Here is a 17,525-nt window from a genome sequence, read left to right as displayed (position 1 = left end):
AATGTCCACGGCTAGACAGATGGATAAGGGTACTGCGGCATATATGTACGTACAACAGAAGAAGGAAGTCTGCCATTTGCAACAACATGGATGGACCTAGAGGGGATTATGAAAAGTTAAATAAGTCGGACAGAGAAAGACAAATACCTTACGACCTCACTTACATGCGGAATCTAAAAACAAAAACCAAACCTCCTCCCAGCTTATGTTGTCAGGCTGCTGATTGCTTGGGGTTGGGGGGAGTACAAAATGGATGAAGGAGGTCAAAAGGTACAAATTTCTGGTTATAAAATGAATAAGCCATGGGGATGTAATGTAACATACAGCATGGTGACTATAGTTAATAATACTGTAGTGCATATTTGACAGTAGCTAGGAGAGGAGATCTTGAAAGTTCTCACCAGGAGGAAAAGAAATTTGTAACTATGGATAGCGATGGACGTTAACTGGACTTATTGTGGTCATCATTTTGCAATACTTATAAACCAATATCAAATCATTACATTATACCTCACACACACAAAAAAAGCAGCTAAAGAGTAACATTATAAAGTACTAAAGTCGGAAACATTTTCTTGTCTTTCGTGTCTTTCTAAGTCTCTCTCTTGACCTGTCATGGTGTGTTTATTTGCTATTTCATATTGTGGTCCTTGAGGCCTGGGGATACCTGGGGGGCATGCGTAGACACTCCCAAGTACCGGGGGGCCTGGGCCTGCGACAGGGCACTTGTGAGCAGCCCACCAGTGAAGGGTTTCCCCCGCCAGCCAGTTGTGGAACCCCTGGGTCAAGGGGTGAGGAAGTCCAGTTAGGCATTTCCCCTTCCCCAAGGCCAACTGGCAACCCCTTGCGGATTGCAGTCTCCCCTGGAGGACCCGTCAGTACTGGGATTGGGGGTGGGGAGATGCCCATCCTGACCCCGACCCTCGTTATGCCTGTGCCTTGGCCCCTGGATGGGGATGCGTGTGGGGAGGCTGCACAGGGCTAGGAGTGCGAAGGGGCCACGGGGCAGGCAGAACCTGTCCTGGGAAATGGGCAGGAGGTGGGACCGCGCAGGCTCTACCGCCCCATCGCACTTCACTTACTAAACACAAATTCAAAGATAAAATGAAGAAGTCCAAGATGGCAACTGCAAGCATTAAACTCCAAGTACAGAGCCCTCAGAGCAGGGGTCCTGTGGGGAAAATACTGCACAAACCGCATGTTGACTTCTCATTGGGAGACCCTGGAGCCACAGACCCGGGCTTCATTCCTGGCTCTGCCCTTTCTCACCTATGTAAACCTGGGGCAAGTCCCTTTAGGAACTCTGAGCCTCAGTTTCCTCATCTGTAAAAAGGACATGACGATAATATTTGCCTCATAAAGTTGTAAGGACTTTATAAATGATTTAATATGTACAAAAACAGCATCCCTCATGGGGACATATATACGTGTTAACTGTTGTGAATGATTTTGTCCTAAATTTGGGACCATCCACGATGACTACAATCTTTGGTTTGTCACGCATTGTGTTTTCCACTGTGATCCAAGTTACTTTTGAAGATGCAGTAACAGGAGGGGATAAAAATCCTCAAAATTGGTTTTAAATTATGATTAAATTATTCCTGTGCTCAAAAATCTTCAAAAACAGCCAAACAGCCGAGCATTTGGGTCTGCCTCCTGACAAACGTCCTGCTCTCTGAGTACCTGAGCTGCCTGTCTCACTTTGTTCAACCCGCCTTTGTTCAGCTTGCTTCCCTCCTTTGGCGCCACCTCATCCCTGAGCCTCTGATTACTCAAAAGTTCCTCCTCCTGAGGGCCCTGTTCCCAGCCCGTCTCCACCACAAAGTTCTCCTGATCAATGCCACGGGAGCACAGCCGCTGGCTCTGATGCACCAGGCTGGTGTCCGCTCCCGGGGCCCCGTCGTCCACGGTACCCACTAGGCACTTCCAGATTCACGCCTCACCCCAGTCACAGCCTTACTAAACTCTATGAGGCTGTTGGCTTCTAAAGTCAATGAATGATCCCACCCCTTCCAGCAAAGAATGGGGTTCACCCGTGTTTAGCTTTTCTCACAGGCCCAGCCTCCAGCTTGCCTCTGCACACACACTCAGGGAAGATTTCCCGTTCGCCTACTTCCACATGCAGTGAGACAGGCCTTAATTATCCATAACATGGGAATAATAAGGATACTTCCCTCATTGGGCAGTTCTAAGGATTTAACTGAGTTAATGCATGTCAAGTACTTACAAAGGTATCTGGCATATATAAAGTGCTCTATGAACGTCTGTTGAGGAAAGACACATAAAACTCCTGCTCCGCGAACATTCTAGACCAGCAGACCTGCTGCCCACAAGTTCAGGGAGAGCCCTCCCTCCCGCCCTGCCCTCAGCCCCTCGGGTTTCCACGCCTACCTTGCGTTTCCTCTTGGATTTTGGCAAAGCCTTTTCTGCGGGCGCATCGGATGCGTGGCTCGGGGGCGCGCTTTCAGTGTCCTTGGCCGCGGGAGCGCTCAAGACCCCCGGCTCCTGGGGCAGGTGTTCTGGGATCCTGGACAGAAGGGTCAGGTCAATCTTGACCCAGAGTGACCTGACCTCGTCACTGTCCTTCAACGGGGAGAGAAGTTCATTGCGGCCGAAGGGGACCAGTGTGTAGAACTGCTCCTCCAGCTCCTTGGCGATGTCGCTGGTGGTCCTGGCGTTGATAGAGCCCACAGGGGCCCGGGGGCCGCCCCCGCTGATGCTGTTGGCAGCCTCCTTCAGCCTCGGGTCGTTCCCGGAGGCGGCAGTGGCCTTGGACAGAGGGAAGTCCTCCTGTTCCGACTCCAGGTCCGAGTCCGAGGAGGAGGACGACGAGGACGACTCCGTCTCGATGAACTCCTTGGATTTGGGGACGATCCGGCTCAGCCCCCGCGTGCGGCGCTTCTCGCAGGTTACGGCCGAGCGCAGCTCCTTGCGGTGGCTGGTCCTACTGTTGCCGCAGGGCCGGGGCTTCGGGGGCTCCGGGGGGATCCCCGCGCTCGCCCCCGGCGCGTCCGCGGCTGCGGGCTCCTCGGGCCGGTGGCCACTGTCGCCGGCCGAGGTCCTCTCGGTGCGCCGGGTGGGTTTCTTGCCCGTGGACCTCCGGGCAGGCGCAGGCGCGCTCTCGGCGGGCGCACCTGCCACCGTGGGCGGCGGGGCGTTGGCAGCGGTCACGGCCACGGCCACGGCAGCGGGCGGGGACTTCTGCTTCACCCCTTTGCTCCCCGGGGCCTTGTTCGCGGTCCTCGGCCTCTGCTCCTCCTTGCAAGCGCTCTTGATGTCCTTGTCTCTCAGGCTGGTCGGGCAGACGTTGTCGGGAAGCTTCCCGCAGTCTGGCGCTTCGTCCTTCACCGGGGTGTAGTATTGATTGCTCTCCGGCCCGTGGCTTTCATTTTGGATCAGGATAGGAGGCTTGTGGGGATTAACTTTGTTTAGCCATTTATCCAGCTGCCACTTGTTAGAGGACGCTGGTTCGGCCTAAAAGCAGAAAACCGGCAACAAACACATATCTTTTATGACGGGCTCACTTAAAAGGGGCCTGGCCGTTCTCCTCTGGACTTAGGGCAGAAAATGGATGGGCTGGAAACACAAGGAGCGTGGAAGCTGTAGGGCTGTGTGGCACCCATGGGCACACAAGGTGCAGAGATGCTGTCCGCTTCCTGGGCCCCGGCGCTGAAATGCCAGTGCAGCAGTTTGAGGCCTATTTGGAAAATAAGCGGATGCACTGTGCTTCATTAGGACCCATTTCCAACATTTCTGAGGGTTATACAATGTATATTTTTTTATATCTATACAGACATACATAAACTTGAGAGTCCACAAAAGTTAACTGGGGTGTAGTTTGGAGACCCTGAGTGTTAAAGCACTCATTTTTTGTGAGACTTAAAATATGGGGGGAGGGGGGGAATTAGAAAAGGGGACTCAGTGGAAACTAAACTCCCAAAGAACTACCTGTGTGTGCCCTGTGCACTTTGATGGCTGGACTTGGTTCTTCCATCCTCAACCTACATCCATCACACATTGCCCGAAATATTTCAGATGAGGAGGTGACAATGGAAACCTTTCCTGCAAGCAGTGTTGCTACCTTAAAGCAAATCCTGGACATTTCAGGTTTTAAACTCTGGCCCATAGATTGGCTCCGGGGGGGCAGGGGCGGTGGTGGGGAGTTGTGGGGGGGGGGGAGGTCAGTGAATGCCCTATAACAGAATGTGAAATGTTATGTAGACGCATTTTTCGGGGAGAGGGACATAGCTTTCATTCGCATCTCTAGGCAGCTATGTCTTATTCAAAGGTTAAGAACTGATGCTTTTACAGGGAGTAAATGTTGATTTCTAATAAAAGTCCATTTATCCAGCATCTGTGATTATTAATAGAAAAGAGGTATATTGATAAGTATAGAACTTTAGCTAGAGTATTATCAATTTGTGAATATATGTGAAATGGGGAAAATTTTTGAAGTGATTAAGGTGATGTATTTTTCCTTCCCTATGGTCTCTACCCTACGAATTCATGGCTTCTGATGATCCAGGGGAAGACTAGATATCAGCCTAAAATAAAGAATCGGCTTAGCTTTGCATTTCAAACTTGGCTGGTTAAAGCCCAGAGCAAGTCAGGCGCCCTTGTAGGAGAAAACCACTGTTTTTTAACATAATAATTCCCCAAAGCTTGCTTTCATGTATCAAGATTTGGTTTTCAACAGTGAGGTCGGTATTAAGAGCAGAACTTGGGGCATAGCCACATGCAGCAAGGCTCTTGGGGGAGGGGAGAGAGGGGAGGGCAGTATATTAGACCCAAGGGTCCTGGCTGAGTCTGGAGGCGTCTGGGGCACAGCTTAGGGAGATGGGAAGCCTTTAATGGGCCAGCAGGGCCTGGGGCCAAGATGAAGTGGCCACAGAGTGTGGGCACCAGGCACTGGAGCTGTGGCAGGGACCGCGGACATCCTGCTGGTTCCCCCAAAACAGATGAGACTGTCTACACTTCAGGGAACCACGGCGCAGGGTGTCCAGGGACTGGGAATGACTAGAGACATTTCAGTGGAGGCCAGCATGGGGATTCCAGGCCCTTTCCTTGGCACCCTGAGGATGGGGAGCCTCCCCCTGGGATACAGGTGTGGAGGGGGAATCTCTCATGACCCTGATAGAGAGTCTGGTCTCTGACTTAACTTTCTGCTTTGTTTGCTTTCATGCCACCCAAAGGACCAGGGCTCCCAAGCAAGAGGCAAAAGAACAAAATGATACATCTTTTTTTGCACCTCTGAGTCGTCCTGTGTAAACTCTGACCTCGCTTTAATTCGGCTTCTCCAGAGATAGGGAACAATGGAACCTGCAGAGCACACCTGACCTGGTCCATCCCGCAACAGTGATGGAAGAGAGCAAGCAGGGCAGCAGGACCTCTTCTTCGCCAAGGGGAAGCTCTCGCCTGCCCTGAGATTAGCTGGGTGTGGCTGAAGGCTACTTTGGTGGCAAACACATCCATGGCTCCGAGGCTGTCTCCTCCCCACCCCATTTCTCTTGGACCACCGGCGAGTCAGTGACTTCTGTGCCTCAGCTTCCCCAGATAAATGGGGCTCAGTAATATGAATGGATGCTGACGCGGCCTTGCAGAAGGGGACACACACGGGGAGAGGGTGGACCATCTATGGCAGAGCCTGCCACTCACACTGGCCCCCCCCACCACGTCTCACACTAGCTCGCCCTCATCCCCAGCATCCTGAGCCCCCCACAGCTCACATCTCTTATGTGGGAGAACACAGACGCATGCCTGGAGCCAAAACACAGCGGCTCACAGGGAGGCTCCCACTAGAACTTCCTGGAGGGAGCCTTCACAGTGAAGGGAGAATTGAAGAACTTGGGTGTGGGCCCACTGCCTGATGTGCTCTAGGGTCATTTTTTTCTGCTCTTCACAGCTGGAGAAATGAGGCTAAAGGACCATTTTCAACACATCACTAAATCACATTCTCTTTCTCAAAGGATCTACAAGGACCGCCTCTTGCCCCTCAAACAAAAATCCAAATTCCTCGGGCATCCATCATCTAACAGCCATCTTTCCTCGCCAGAACACGTACAATGTGCTTCCACTTTATATGTATCATCTAACTGAATCCATACAGGTAAGAAATACTGTCGCCCCTAGTTTGCAGATGGGGCTCAGAGAGGTTAAGTGGAATGTCCAAAGCTGCAGAGCTACCAGGCACCACCAAGGCTAAACCCACATTTGTCTGAGCTTAAAGACCAGATTCTCTCCCCTGCTGCTGTGCCAGTCTCCCACTACTCTCTGGTGGAGCCTCACGAAAGAGGGACCTCGTTTCTTTTGAGAAATGTCAGTCTTCAACCTAAAATGATAGAATTAGATTGATTTTTGGAGACACCACTAACTCTCCAAATAATACCTGTGGCCTTCTGTTATCCTTAACTGCAGCATCTTTTGATGTCCACAGCCGTTTCATGTATATAAATTTTGTGTCTTCAACAAAGCCAAACACTGCTTTCCAGCAGGGGCCAGGTCTCTGCTTCTTTGTATCCCTCGCAGGACCCGTAATAGGTTAGGGGGACAGCATGCTATGACTGTGCTCCTAGTAATAATGACTCACAATGAGCTGTCACTCCATTGGTATCACTTGTTCCTCAGAACAACGTCACAGATTAGACGTCATGGGATTATCCGCCATTTCGGGGATGAAACAACTGTGGCCAAGGAAGCTCAAACAGCCAAGAATTAGGTGGCAGGGGAGGCGGGTGAACTCAGGGCTTGGGGTCCCTTTCCTGCCACGCTGCTGGCTCTGGTCCACTTCCTGAGCTGTCCATCAGGGTTTCTGCCCAGTGCATTTGATTGTTTCCTGGCTTGCTGCTTTGTATTTCCATCCAGGACTCTCCTCTCTGATCAATCTTCCCTCTGATTAGTGTATAAGCTCTCCACCGTGTACTTTAGTCTCCACTTCATCTATACCCTTCAGAGCACCCACTGCCACATACCCCACAGAAGCCTAATTAAGGAGAAGCCTGCTGAATCAATGAATAGCTTGTACCGTGTACCTGCTGATTTTCAAGAACAATCTAGGGCAGCATTTTCCAAAATGTGCTTTGAGTTCATATATCCCATAAAGAAAGGTTTCCATGGTCCGATACATTTGGAAAATGCCACAATGGAGAACACCGTTTACATGAGCAAAATTAAGTGATGAATGATGCCCTACGGTAAAGAAACAGGTGAAACCTACTTTATTCTGGATCTCCTCAAAATCCTGTGACCAGGCTCTTGTCCCTGCAGCATCCTTTACTTGGGGAACACCAGTCTAAGGAGCTCTGTGTGCTGGTGTAAACGTGCTAACTGAAGGGCAAGGCGCTCCCCACTGTGAAGCTCGGGCGTGAAAGGGAAGATACAACTCAAATGAAAACAATTAGGCTGAGGACAAGCAAGCAAACGTCAGGCCATAGAGAGGGGGTCTGCAGTGATGGAAATACTGTTTTCGGGGTCTCTTCCGTGCTAGCTTGCAGGCAAGGGGTTATACTGTGGTGATTCATGTGAAATGCAGTGGCTTTCTACAGCTACGGCCATAAACAACAGCTCGGATGAAACTCAGGAGAGCCAAGTGGGTGTCCAGTGCTGGACATTGAGGGGGAGAATGCAGGTGTCTTGGGATATCATGAGGGTCTCCTGCTTTCACATCAGGGTATTTCCAGGAAGGAAAGGAGGGCCACAAATGTTCTGCTGCAAAGCAGCGTAAACAGGTCTTCACAACAGAATGTGAGGTGTGTGGCTATAAAGAGCTGGATTGTCCTGTGGGGGGAAAGGAAAAGGGGTCTCACTGCTCTCTTTAAGGGGTCCTGGGCCAGCTCGGCCAGAAGAAGGCAGAGATGCCTTGGAGACTCGGCAGGTAATGCTTCCCCTCTTTGCGACTTTCATTCTGCAAACTCACTGTATTTCTTTTCTAATTTTTTTTTTTTTTTTTAAATTTTTGGCTATGCCACACGGCTTCTGGGATCTTAGCTCCCCGACCAGGGATCACACCCACGCCCTTGGCAGTGAAAATGCGGAGTCCTAACCACTGGATCACCAGGGAATTCCCTCATTGTATTTCTGAAGGGCGTGTGTCTCTAGTCACCTTGGGAAAAATGTTAAAAGAAACCTTACTTTTATTCCAAGGAATACATTCCTTCCCAGCAGAAAGAAGTCACCTGCAGTGTGGCTACATCTCTTGTCACTCCTGCACTCCCCCTGCATAGAGAAGCCAGGAGTTGAAAGCTACACGTGGCCTCAGGCAACTTAAACTTTGAGGCCTGGGTTAGCTGACTCCCCTCCTCCTCCTCAGCTAGGGGCCTCTGGTAGCTGCTGGAAGAAACAAGAAACGGCAAGTGCTTCCTTTCATCACCAAAGAGCTCAAGTCTTTGTAATTATCTCAGTGACATTTAGAGAGAATCTGCTTAAAGCCCTTTATAGCTGTACTTCTCCGAGGCTGCTTTCAGCCTCACCTAGAAACTCCAGGAGTCATATTTCAGCATGCAAATGAGACTCAACTTTCCTGAATTTAACCTTCAAAGTCACAAAGAGCCTGGGGTAGAGGTAACATTCACAGACCCTAAAGCTTTTAATCCACCGCCACTGTCCCCCTTGGCTCTTGCGATGTCCCTGGAACCCAGTTCTTTCTACTAAATATTCTGGAGTTTTTCAACAAATTAGAGCATAAAGCTGGCTCTGAAGAAGCCCGGTTAACGCCTCTGTTTTATTTAACTCCTGTATTTTTGTTTGTTTCAAATTATTCCTATTAGAATATCAGCTCCGTGAAGACAGGAACCTTCTCTGTCAGATCACTGCTGTCTCTCAGGGCCAAGCATTGTATCTGTGGCAGAGACTCAATAGATCTTCGTTGAAAGAACACTAAATGAGTGAATGAATGGATGAATGAATGAAATGATGAAGAAGGAAAAATAATTTAGCTTCTGGGAAAAGTCAGGATTATATCAACATATGGCTTTTATAGGTTAATGTTGCTAAGGGCCTTCCCCTTAAATAGGGAGATAGGGATAGAAAGATAGACAGGGAAAGGGAGAGAGACAGAGAGAGACAGAGACACAGGTACACAAGCTGGAAACATGGGTCTTGCTGGCCTTTAAAGGTGCTCCTGGGGGCTTCCCTGGGGGTCCAGTGGTTAAGACTCCACACTTCCACTGCAGGGGTCACAGGTTTGATCCCTGGTCAGGGAACTAAGATCCACACGCATTGTGGTGCGGCAAAAAAAAACAAAAAAACAAAAAAACCTCTTACCACCAAGGTTTGCATATGTGGGTTTGGTTTCATTTTAGAGCATATTTAGAAATTTGGGCCCACAGTGGCACAGAAGGTTGTAGGTAAAAAGTTAAATCCTATGAGCCACAGTAACATCAAATGTTTATACACTCAAGAAGAAGCATATTTTATTCCCTCTTTAGAAATCAAAGTCTACCCTTACAGATCCAGGGACTAGAGAAGTGTGCTCTCAGCCGTCTCTCAAGAATCCATGCTCTGAGTTACTATTAAATTTCCCCCTTTTTCCCCTTTAAAGTAGAAGTAGCAATGGCTCTTATTGGGACCTTATAATATTTTTATACGAGGCACCTAAATCTTCCACACAGATACTCATCATAGCTATAAAAGTTTTCATTAGTATTTGTAAGTTGATGCTAATTTTCCTTTTCATATTTTCACAAAGAAAACAAAGGAGGTTTTATTCATATTTATAGTCCTTGTTCTCCTAATCTGTGATGAACTGAAAAAAGGTAAGATTCTAACCATGTCTAATCCACAAAACTCCTTTCCCCGTGATTTATGGGGGCTCACACTTCCAGGCGGGGAGCTGCCCTGTCTGCTTATTGCCTCGGCTGACCCTTAGGGAGACCCGATCCTCAGGTTATTTCCAGTCAGTGATGTTTACAGCATACTTGGAAAGTTCTGGAAGTCAAGATAGAGAATTTTGGACCATAAGAGATGAAGTTTCTAGACTTCAAAGGAAGCTCTGTGATTAGGAGCACTGTGAGGAGGGGCTGAGGGAAATGAGCCTAAACCAACCCTGGCAGGCTGCCAGGAGGTGGTGGCCTAGAAAGGTCACGGCGGCTCGCAGGCCAGCGTCATAGCACTGAGGCTGGAGGAGCAGGAGGTGTGAGAACCACACTCGGAGGAAGACTGACTTCGCTCACCTGGTGGGGGAGAAGCAGGCAGGGGAGGCGCTCAGAGGCCAGCGTGTCCTTACCTCCGGGCTGGAGTAGTGGGGAGGCTTGCTGCCCTCACTCTCGCTGGAGCTGCTCTCGCTCTCTGAGTCAGATCCCGAGCTGCTCTCCGAGTCGCTGGAGGAGCTGCTCCCGCTGCTGCTGCTACCGCTGCTGCTGCCCTTGCTGGAGGGCACGGAGGGCCTGCAGTTGGCCTGCGGGAGCCCGGCACTGCCAGCCCACGGGGCCCCGGGAAGGAGAGGGAAGGAAAGCCGAGTGAGCAAACACGCATACACCACCGAGCGAGCTGTTGTTCCACCAGCCTGCGCATCTGTCAGCGTCACCTGAAGCTCCAGAGCCACCGTCAAGGTCAAAGCAGCCTCACAGTTAAAACAATGGATGCACAGAAATTAAACTGGGAGTGAAAGTCGGTGCCACTTGGTAATCAGGCACTCGTCAGTGTGACTAGTTTGTGTGATCATTTTAGAGGGGAAGGTGGTGTAATTGCAGAAGGACTGTTTCTCTTTTGCTCCTATTTCTGGGAATGGCTTTTCAAATGCATTTCCGATTCCAATCACTGACAAAAAGGCAAGGAAATCTAAAATGCTTGAAATATTTTGTAAAGAACGAAAATGTCTGTTTGCTTTATTTTAGGAAGTGGGCTGTGAGGAAGGGCACAGTGTCCTGCTCTGTGCTCTCACGGCCTGCTGGAAGGTTCTGGAGACGGCGGGACCGACAAAGTTGTCTTGCTTCCCACCTCTTCCTGCCCACAGAGTCGAGTCCTGTAGTCTTTACAGGAGCCGGCCTGCTGTATAAACAGTAATTTTCCTTTGAGCCCTTTATTAAAGAACTAAAGATCCCTCACTCACACATTTTTAAATATTCTAGACTTTAAAATTCAACCCCAGTACAGTGGCTAATAGCAATACTATTTTGAATTATACTCGATGTCCATATCCCTGCTGAATTTGCCAGAAAGTTACATACTCAAATTATAGACTCAAAGAGAACAGGAAACATGGACACTTCTCATGGTAATTAATTAACCACAAAAATGCAAATCACACACATCCACCCAAACAGTGAGCCAAAAAGAAAGTTTCAATACTCACATAATAGTCAACATCTTCAAAGCCCTTTATTAATTGCATTGAAACACACCTGACTGTTTTTTCGAGGTCAAACTCTAAACCCAGAAAATGCAGTGACCACTTTTTAAATGTTGAGTCAGCAAATACCTGCTTGCCCCTTCCAGCTGGGACCACTGCTTCAACAGGATGAATGCGAGTGAAGGCCCAGGGCTGAGGGAGCTTGTCAGAGTTTATGGTCTCAAGTGCAAAGCAGCCAGGACAAGGTGAAGGACCCTTTTCACCCGCCCCTTAAATCTTTGACAAATGCTTTGCTCAAGGACAGAGTCTCATAAATCCTCAGTGTTGGGACAGGGAGGGGGGGGCGGTGTTTAAAACTCACTGGAACCTTGCTTCTCCCAGAGGAATGATAAGACAAGAAACTATCTTACAGGATGTACCTGAAAGTCAAAGCACTGTTTTGAACTGCAGGCTTAGGGAAAAATGGAGTTTGAACATAACCTTCCCTAGTGGTTTTTATTTCTTCTGCCAATGTCATGGTCCATACCTACTGTCTGACAAAATTCTTCAACGTCAGACAACATCTGCACCTTTACGCCTTGCCTGAGCTGCAACAATTCCTATTCCAGCCTGCTGTTTGTTCTGGTGTTGAGTGAGGGATCCTGGATCTTTTTACAGAGGCTGGGAAGGGACGGTTAGTGATCAAAGTGTCGTAATATTTCTTTCTTCCCTTATGAACTAAAATCCATCTTTCCTGGCGGCTGAGTCGAAATGGCTACTATCAATGGAGTCATTAAAAAAAAAAAAAAGGCTATTAGATTGTGACTGAACACAAATGGCTGGGATCCATGTTAACCGTGTGCCAGTAAGTCCCCCAAACACTGGGGAAAAACTCCAAAAACAAACAGGCAAAAACCCACCCCAACCCAAACAAACCAACCAAAACGTAAAAACTCCCCAGAGCCAAACAACACATGGTGGAGGAAAGAGATCTGTCTCCCTGCCACACTCTGGAATGACATTTGCTGAAGACTAGGAAATTAAGAGAAATAAAGAGCATTTTGATTGGTTTTATATGATGGTCAAAGGCTTCGAGCACCAAGCGGTACATTCTCCCGCTTTCATTCTGACAACAAAGGACACTGAGGCCGCTGCTGTGTGCACCTGGTTGCTGTGTTTGCGGCAGAGGCAGCAATGTGTGTGCGGTTCCCTGGGGCTTGCACCGCAAAGTGACTGTCTTTTGAAAAGCTGTACTTTAATTTCTGGGAAGATATCCATTAAACGGTTCCTGTGCCGCCTTCCTTTTCTGACTGCTGTCCTATCGTAATGAGACCCACTAGCCCAGCGAGACAAGAGTCTCTGATCTGAATTAGATTGGCAGAAAAGCCTTAGAGTTTTATGTTTTCCTTCCTTAAATTAGGAAATTGACTTAAAACGACAGTTTTACTGGCGTAATTATTATTTGTTTTTGAAACCGTCGGGAGAGCCAAGAATTTCAGGTTTTCTTCCTGCTTTGCTTTGAAGCGCTGTGAGGCCCCAGTCCTCTGGAGTCAGGGCCGAATACATTCATGTTTCAATGGTCCCGGTGGAGACAGTGTCGCTGGAAGCAATCCACGTCAAGGATGGGGGCAGGCTTGTGTGCAAGGGCTCTGGTGGCTCCAGTCGTGGGATCGAGGTAACTAGCCCTACCTCCAGAAAGCCTGCTCCATTAACTAGACTTTTTGTGGGTCTCTGGGGGACAGCTGGTCATTCAGGACTCAGCACAATGACTGCTCTTGCCATGAACGCGTGCAGTTGCTTTGCCTCTGCTGGGGGAGCTGTAGCAGCCAGGGTGGCAGAACAAAGAAGCCGGGGATGGTCATTACTGCAGATAAGAACTAAGAGAAGGATGGGCTCAGTTAAGCCAGGGAGGCTCTTTGGAGTCATGGAACCAAGAAGATGGAAAAAGACACATCAGACAGACCCTCCTGAAAGAAGACTTTAAGCTTTATATATTTAAAATTGCAAACTGCAAAGTTTGGTGTGCTTACTAGCTGTCATGTTTCCATACCAAAGACGCTAACAATTCTTTCAACTTAATTAAAAAAGTAACTTTTTTTCTGAAATGATAACATGGATTGATTGACATGATGACACAGCATTGGCCAATTTTTAGGAGAGTTCTTGGACCCTCTGCTATTTCAGGAACATGGTGCCATTGAAAACATGTGGGCATGAAAACATTATTGAGGTCATGGAATAAAAGCCTTTGTGTCACCAAACTTAGCACAGTGCCTGGGGCATAATAGGTATTCACCTGTGATTACTAAATGAAAGAATCAATAGAAAAAAGTCTATCACTAGGTTAATGAGTTAAAGGAAAAAGGATTTAACCTTTCAAAAAGGTTACAATCTCTCTTTTCTAATAAAAAAAAAACACTTAAGGGGGTTTCAGCCCCTCTTGTGCTTTTCCAATGTTAACACCTCTTCCTTGCACAGAATGTCTTTAAATGTACCCTAAATTTCATCTGCTATATAATATAAGCCCAGTTCTCCCCTGGATGGTTTATTTACTTTTGGTATTTTGAGTTCATGAAAGGTTTTGCTGGTTTTGTGAGTGGCCAAGACCAAATACACGTTTGGGAGAGTCCCAGCTTTATTCTAAATGATCTGCTTGCTGTGTCCCCTCCTTTGGCTGCAGTGACACATTCTTTTCCGAATCTGGCCTGGGCTGAATCTGAATACAGACAGTAAAAGAAGAGATCTGGAACCTACATGCCTGGATCTTACAGCCATGGGTGCTCCTGCCAAGTATATTGTGGGGTCTGGGTAAATATCCAAAGTTGTTCACGAGCTTTGAACTAACAAGGAACTTGGTGGCAGGCTCTGTGCCCGGTGGGCACCGTGTGGATGGTCGTGATGCCCAACAGCCTGTGGGCACGCCACTGGGATGGACGAAAGGTTAATAATTTAGAAGAGGTCCCAGCTCCTTCCCATTCAACACTCCGGATGAACTCAACACATGCTTGATTTCTAAACTGTAATCGGTGCCCTGGCAATGGTGTTCCTTTATTGTTGGCATCTCTATTGATATTAACTGATCTAAAATTATAATCACATAATGAGACATGAAAATGGAAAGCTGGCACAAGGAGGTTCGCTGATAGGACTGTTGGTCTTGTACTAAAAGTTTTTGTTAGCTCTGTGATACCTCCAGGAACAAGTCTTCTATTAAACATAGTTTTTGAAGCTCTTCATGGTCTGGCCTCAATCAAATCTTCAGCCACACCTCATAGGGTGCACCCCCAAACCTTGTCTATAATAAATTTCTCACTGTTTTGACAATCTGCGTGCCTTTGCGTGCGCTATTTTCTATGCTACGAAGCCCTCTCTCCCTTTCTTCTTCTGCGTACCTCCAACTCACTCTTCAGGACTTGGTTGCAATATTACCCTATTCTGTAAAGTTTTTCCCAATTCCCTCAGGCATAGTTAATATTTCCTCCCCTGAGCCCCTTAGCACATCACCTATTTTTCTTTTGTAGCCCTTACCATACTAAGGATAGGAATTATCTACTTTATCCTTGAATCCCCAGTGCTAGCAGGGGGTGCGGCATGAATAGGTTCTCAACAACTATCAACTGAATGAATGAAAGAAAAATGATTCTTGACATAGTAAGTCAATACATTTTATTATACTATGAAATAGCCTATGAGATGTTCATATATTCACATATGTAGTTTTTCTGTTGCCTTGGGGCTGCCAAAGATTTCATAAAACAGATGACTTAGAGAGCTACCATCTACATCACTGGTTGAAAATCCAAAACCTATAGGGGTCAGGCAAGTAGCATAAATGAATGAAGTGCCCAGTTAGAAGAGAAACAAATGCCTAACACACGATGATCAAGACAGTGGACCCTTGGCTCCCCAGTGGGAAAGTGTCAAGCTGGATAGTCCTGACTGGTCTACTGCTTCCCCAGGCCAGCAGATCTCTGCCACATGGAAATGAGAGCCAGTGTTACCAAATCCTTCAATTTTTTTTTCAGAGGAAGCCCCAAATCCTGATGTTTATATCAAATCTCCTGATTTTAAAACGCTAGTAACTAATTTGAGAATTTTTAACAATGAAAAGTTTCATTTTATTTTTTGCAATGAGACACGTCTGTAGGTCAGACGAGGCCTGTGGGGTACCAGTTTGAGAGTTTGAGACTCGCTAATCTATGTCTTACTCTTACACCTTCTGAAAGCCTAAGATGGTTCCATTTAGAAGAGACACAAAGAGACCACAACCAGGAGTTTCGCCTCTCTCAGGGATTCAGGTTAGCAGGGACAAACAAGAGGTTAGCCAAATACACTTATTCTCTCAGCCCACTTATTTAAACATCTAAAATTTAAAAAAAAACTACAATTCAACAAGAAAAATCTCAAATAAACAACCTAACCTTACACTTAAAGCAACTAGAGAAAGAAGAACAAACAAAACCCAAAGTTAGTAGAAGGAAAGGAATCATAAAGATCAGAGCAGAAATAACTGAAATAGAGACAAAGAAAACAATAGCAAAGATCAATGAAACTAAAAGCTGGTTCTTTGAGAAGATAAACAAAATTGATAAGCCTTTAGTCAGACTCATTAAGAAAAAAAGGAAGAGGACTCAAATCAATAAAATTAGAAATTAAAAAGGAGAAGTTACAACGGACACCTCAGAAATACAAAGGATCATCGGAGACTACTACAAGCAACTATATATGCCAATAAAATGGACAACCTAGAAGGAATGGACAAATTCTTAGAAAGGTATAACCTTCCAAGACTGAACCAGGAAGAAAGAGAAAATATGAACAAACCAATCACAAGTACTGAAATTGAACTGTGATTAAAACTCTTCCAACTAACAAAAGCCTAGGACCAAATGGCTTCACAGGCAAATTCTATTAAACATTTAGAGAAGAGTTAACACCTACCCTTCGGAAACTCTTCCAAAAAAATTGCAGAGGAAGGAACACTCCCAAGCTCATTCTACAAGGCCACTATCGCCCTGATACCAAAACCAGACAAAGATATAACAAAAAAAGAAAATTACAGGCCAATATCACTGATGAACATAGATGCAAAAATCCTCAACAAAATACTAGCAAACTGAATCCAACAACACATTAAAAAGAATCATACAACATGATCAAGGGGGATTTATCCCAGGGATGCAAGGATTCTTCAATATACGCAAGTCAACCGATGTGATACACCACGTCAACAAATTGAAGAATAAAAACCATATGATCATCTCAATAGATGCAGAAAACACTTCTGACAAAATTCAACACTGATTTATGATAAAAACTCTCCAGAGAGTGGGCATAGAGGGAACCTACCTAAACACAATAAAGCCCATATACTATAAACCCACAGCAAACATCATTCTCAGTGGTGAAAAACTGAAAGCTTCTCCTCTAAGATCAGGAATAAGACAAGGATGTCCACTCTCACCACTATTATTCAACATAGTTTTGGAATTCCCGACCTTGGCAATCAGAAGAGAAAAAGAAATAAAAGGAACCCAAATTGGAAAAGAAGAAGTAAAGCTGTCACTGTTTGCACATGACATGACACTATACATAGAAAATCCTAAAGATGCTACCAGAAAACTGCTAGAGCTCATCAATGAACTTGGTAAAGGTGCAGGATATAAAATTAATACACAGAAATCTCTTGCATTCCTATATACTAACAGTGAAATATCAGAAAGAGAAATTAAGGAAACAATCCATTTACCATTGCATCAAAAAGAATAAAATACCCAGAAATAAACCTACCTAAGGAGGCAAAAGACCTGTACTCATAAAACTGTAAGATAATGATGAAAGAAATCAAAAATGTCACAAACAGATGGAGAGATATACCATGTTCTTGGATTGGAAAAATCAATATTGTAAAAATGACTATACTACCCAAAGCAATCTACAGAGTCAATGCAATCCCTATCAAATTACCAATGGCATTTTTCACAGAATTAGAACAAAAAATTTTACAATTTGTGTGGAAACACAAAAGACCATGAATAGCCACAGTAATCTTGAGAAAGAAAAACGGAGCTGATTTTAGACTATACTACAAAGCTACAGTAATCAAAACAGTATGGTATGGGCACAAAAACAGAAATATAGAACGGAACAGGATAGAAAGCCCAGAGATAAACCCACACTCCTATGGTCACCTAATCTACAACAAAGGAGGCAAGGATATACAATGGAGAAAAGACAGTCTCTTCAATAAGCAGTGCTGGGA

The 17,525-nt window shown here is 46.3% G+C and overlaps 1 protein-coding gene across 2 annotated transcripts in view; it reads right to left on the bottom strand.

The window, feature by feature from the left end:
- AFF3 (ALF transcription elongation factor 3) overlaps positions 1–17,525 on the bottom strand; it is a 562,822-nt gene that overhangs the window by 38,621 nt on the left and 506,676 nt on the right. For both annotated transcript variants that reach the window (XM_059942557.1, XM_059942558.1), the window contains 2 exons: positions 10,220–10,406; positions 2,392–3,474 (listed from right to left, as the gene is read on the bottom strand). In XM_059942557.1, coding sequence (XP_059798540.1) covers positions 2,392–3,474; positions 10,220–10,406 — 1,270 coding nt within the window. The remainder of the gene's footprint in view (positions 1–2,391; positions 3,475–10,219; positions 10,407–17,525) is intronic.

Source organism: Balaenoptera ricei, chromosome 13, assembly GCF_028023285.1.
Source record: "Balaenoptera ricei isolate mBalRic1 chromosome 13, mBalRic1.hap2, whole genome shotgun sequence".
NCBI lineage: Eukaryota > Metazoa > Chordata > Mammalia > Artiodactyla > Balaenopteridae > Balaenoptera > Balaenoptera ricei.
The sequence above is the reverse complement of the archived record's forward strand: the minus strand, read 5'-3'. Positions and strand labels throughout refer to the sequence as shown.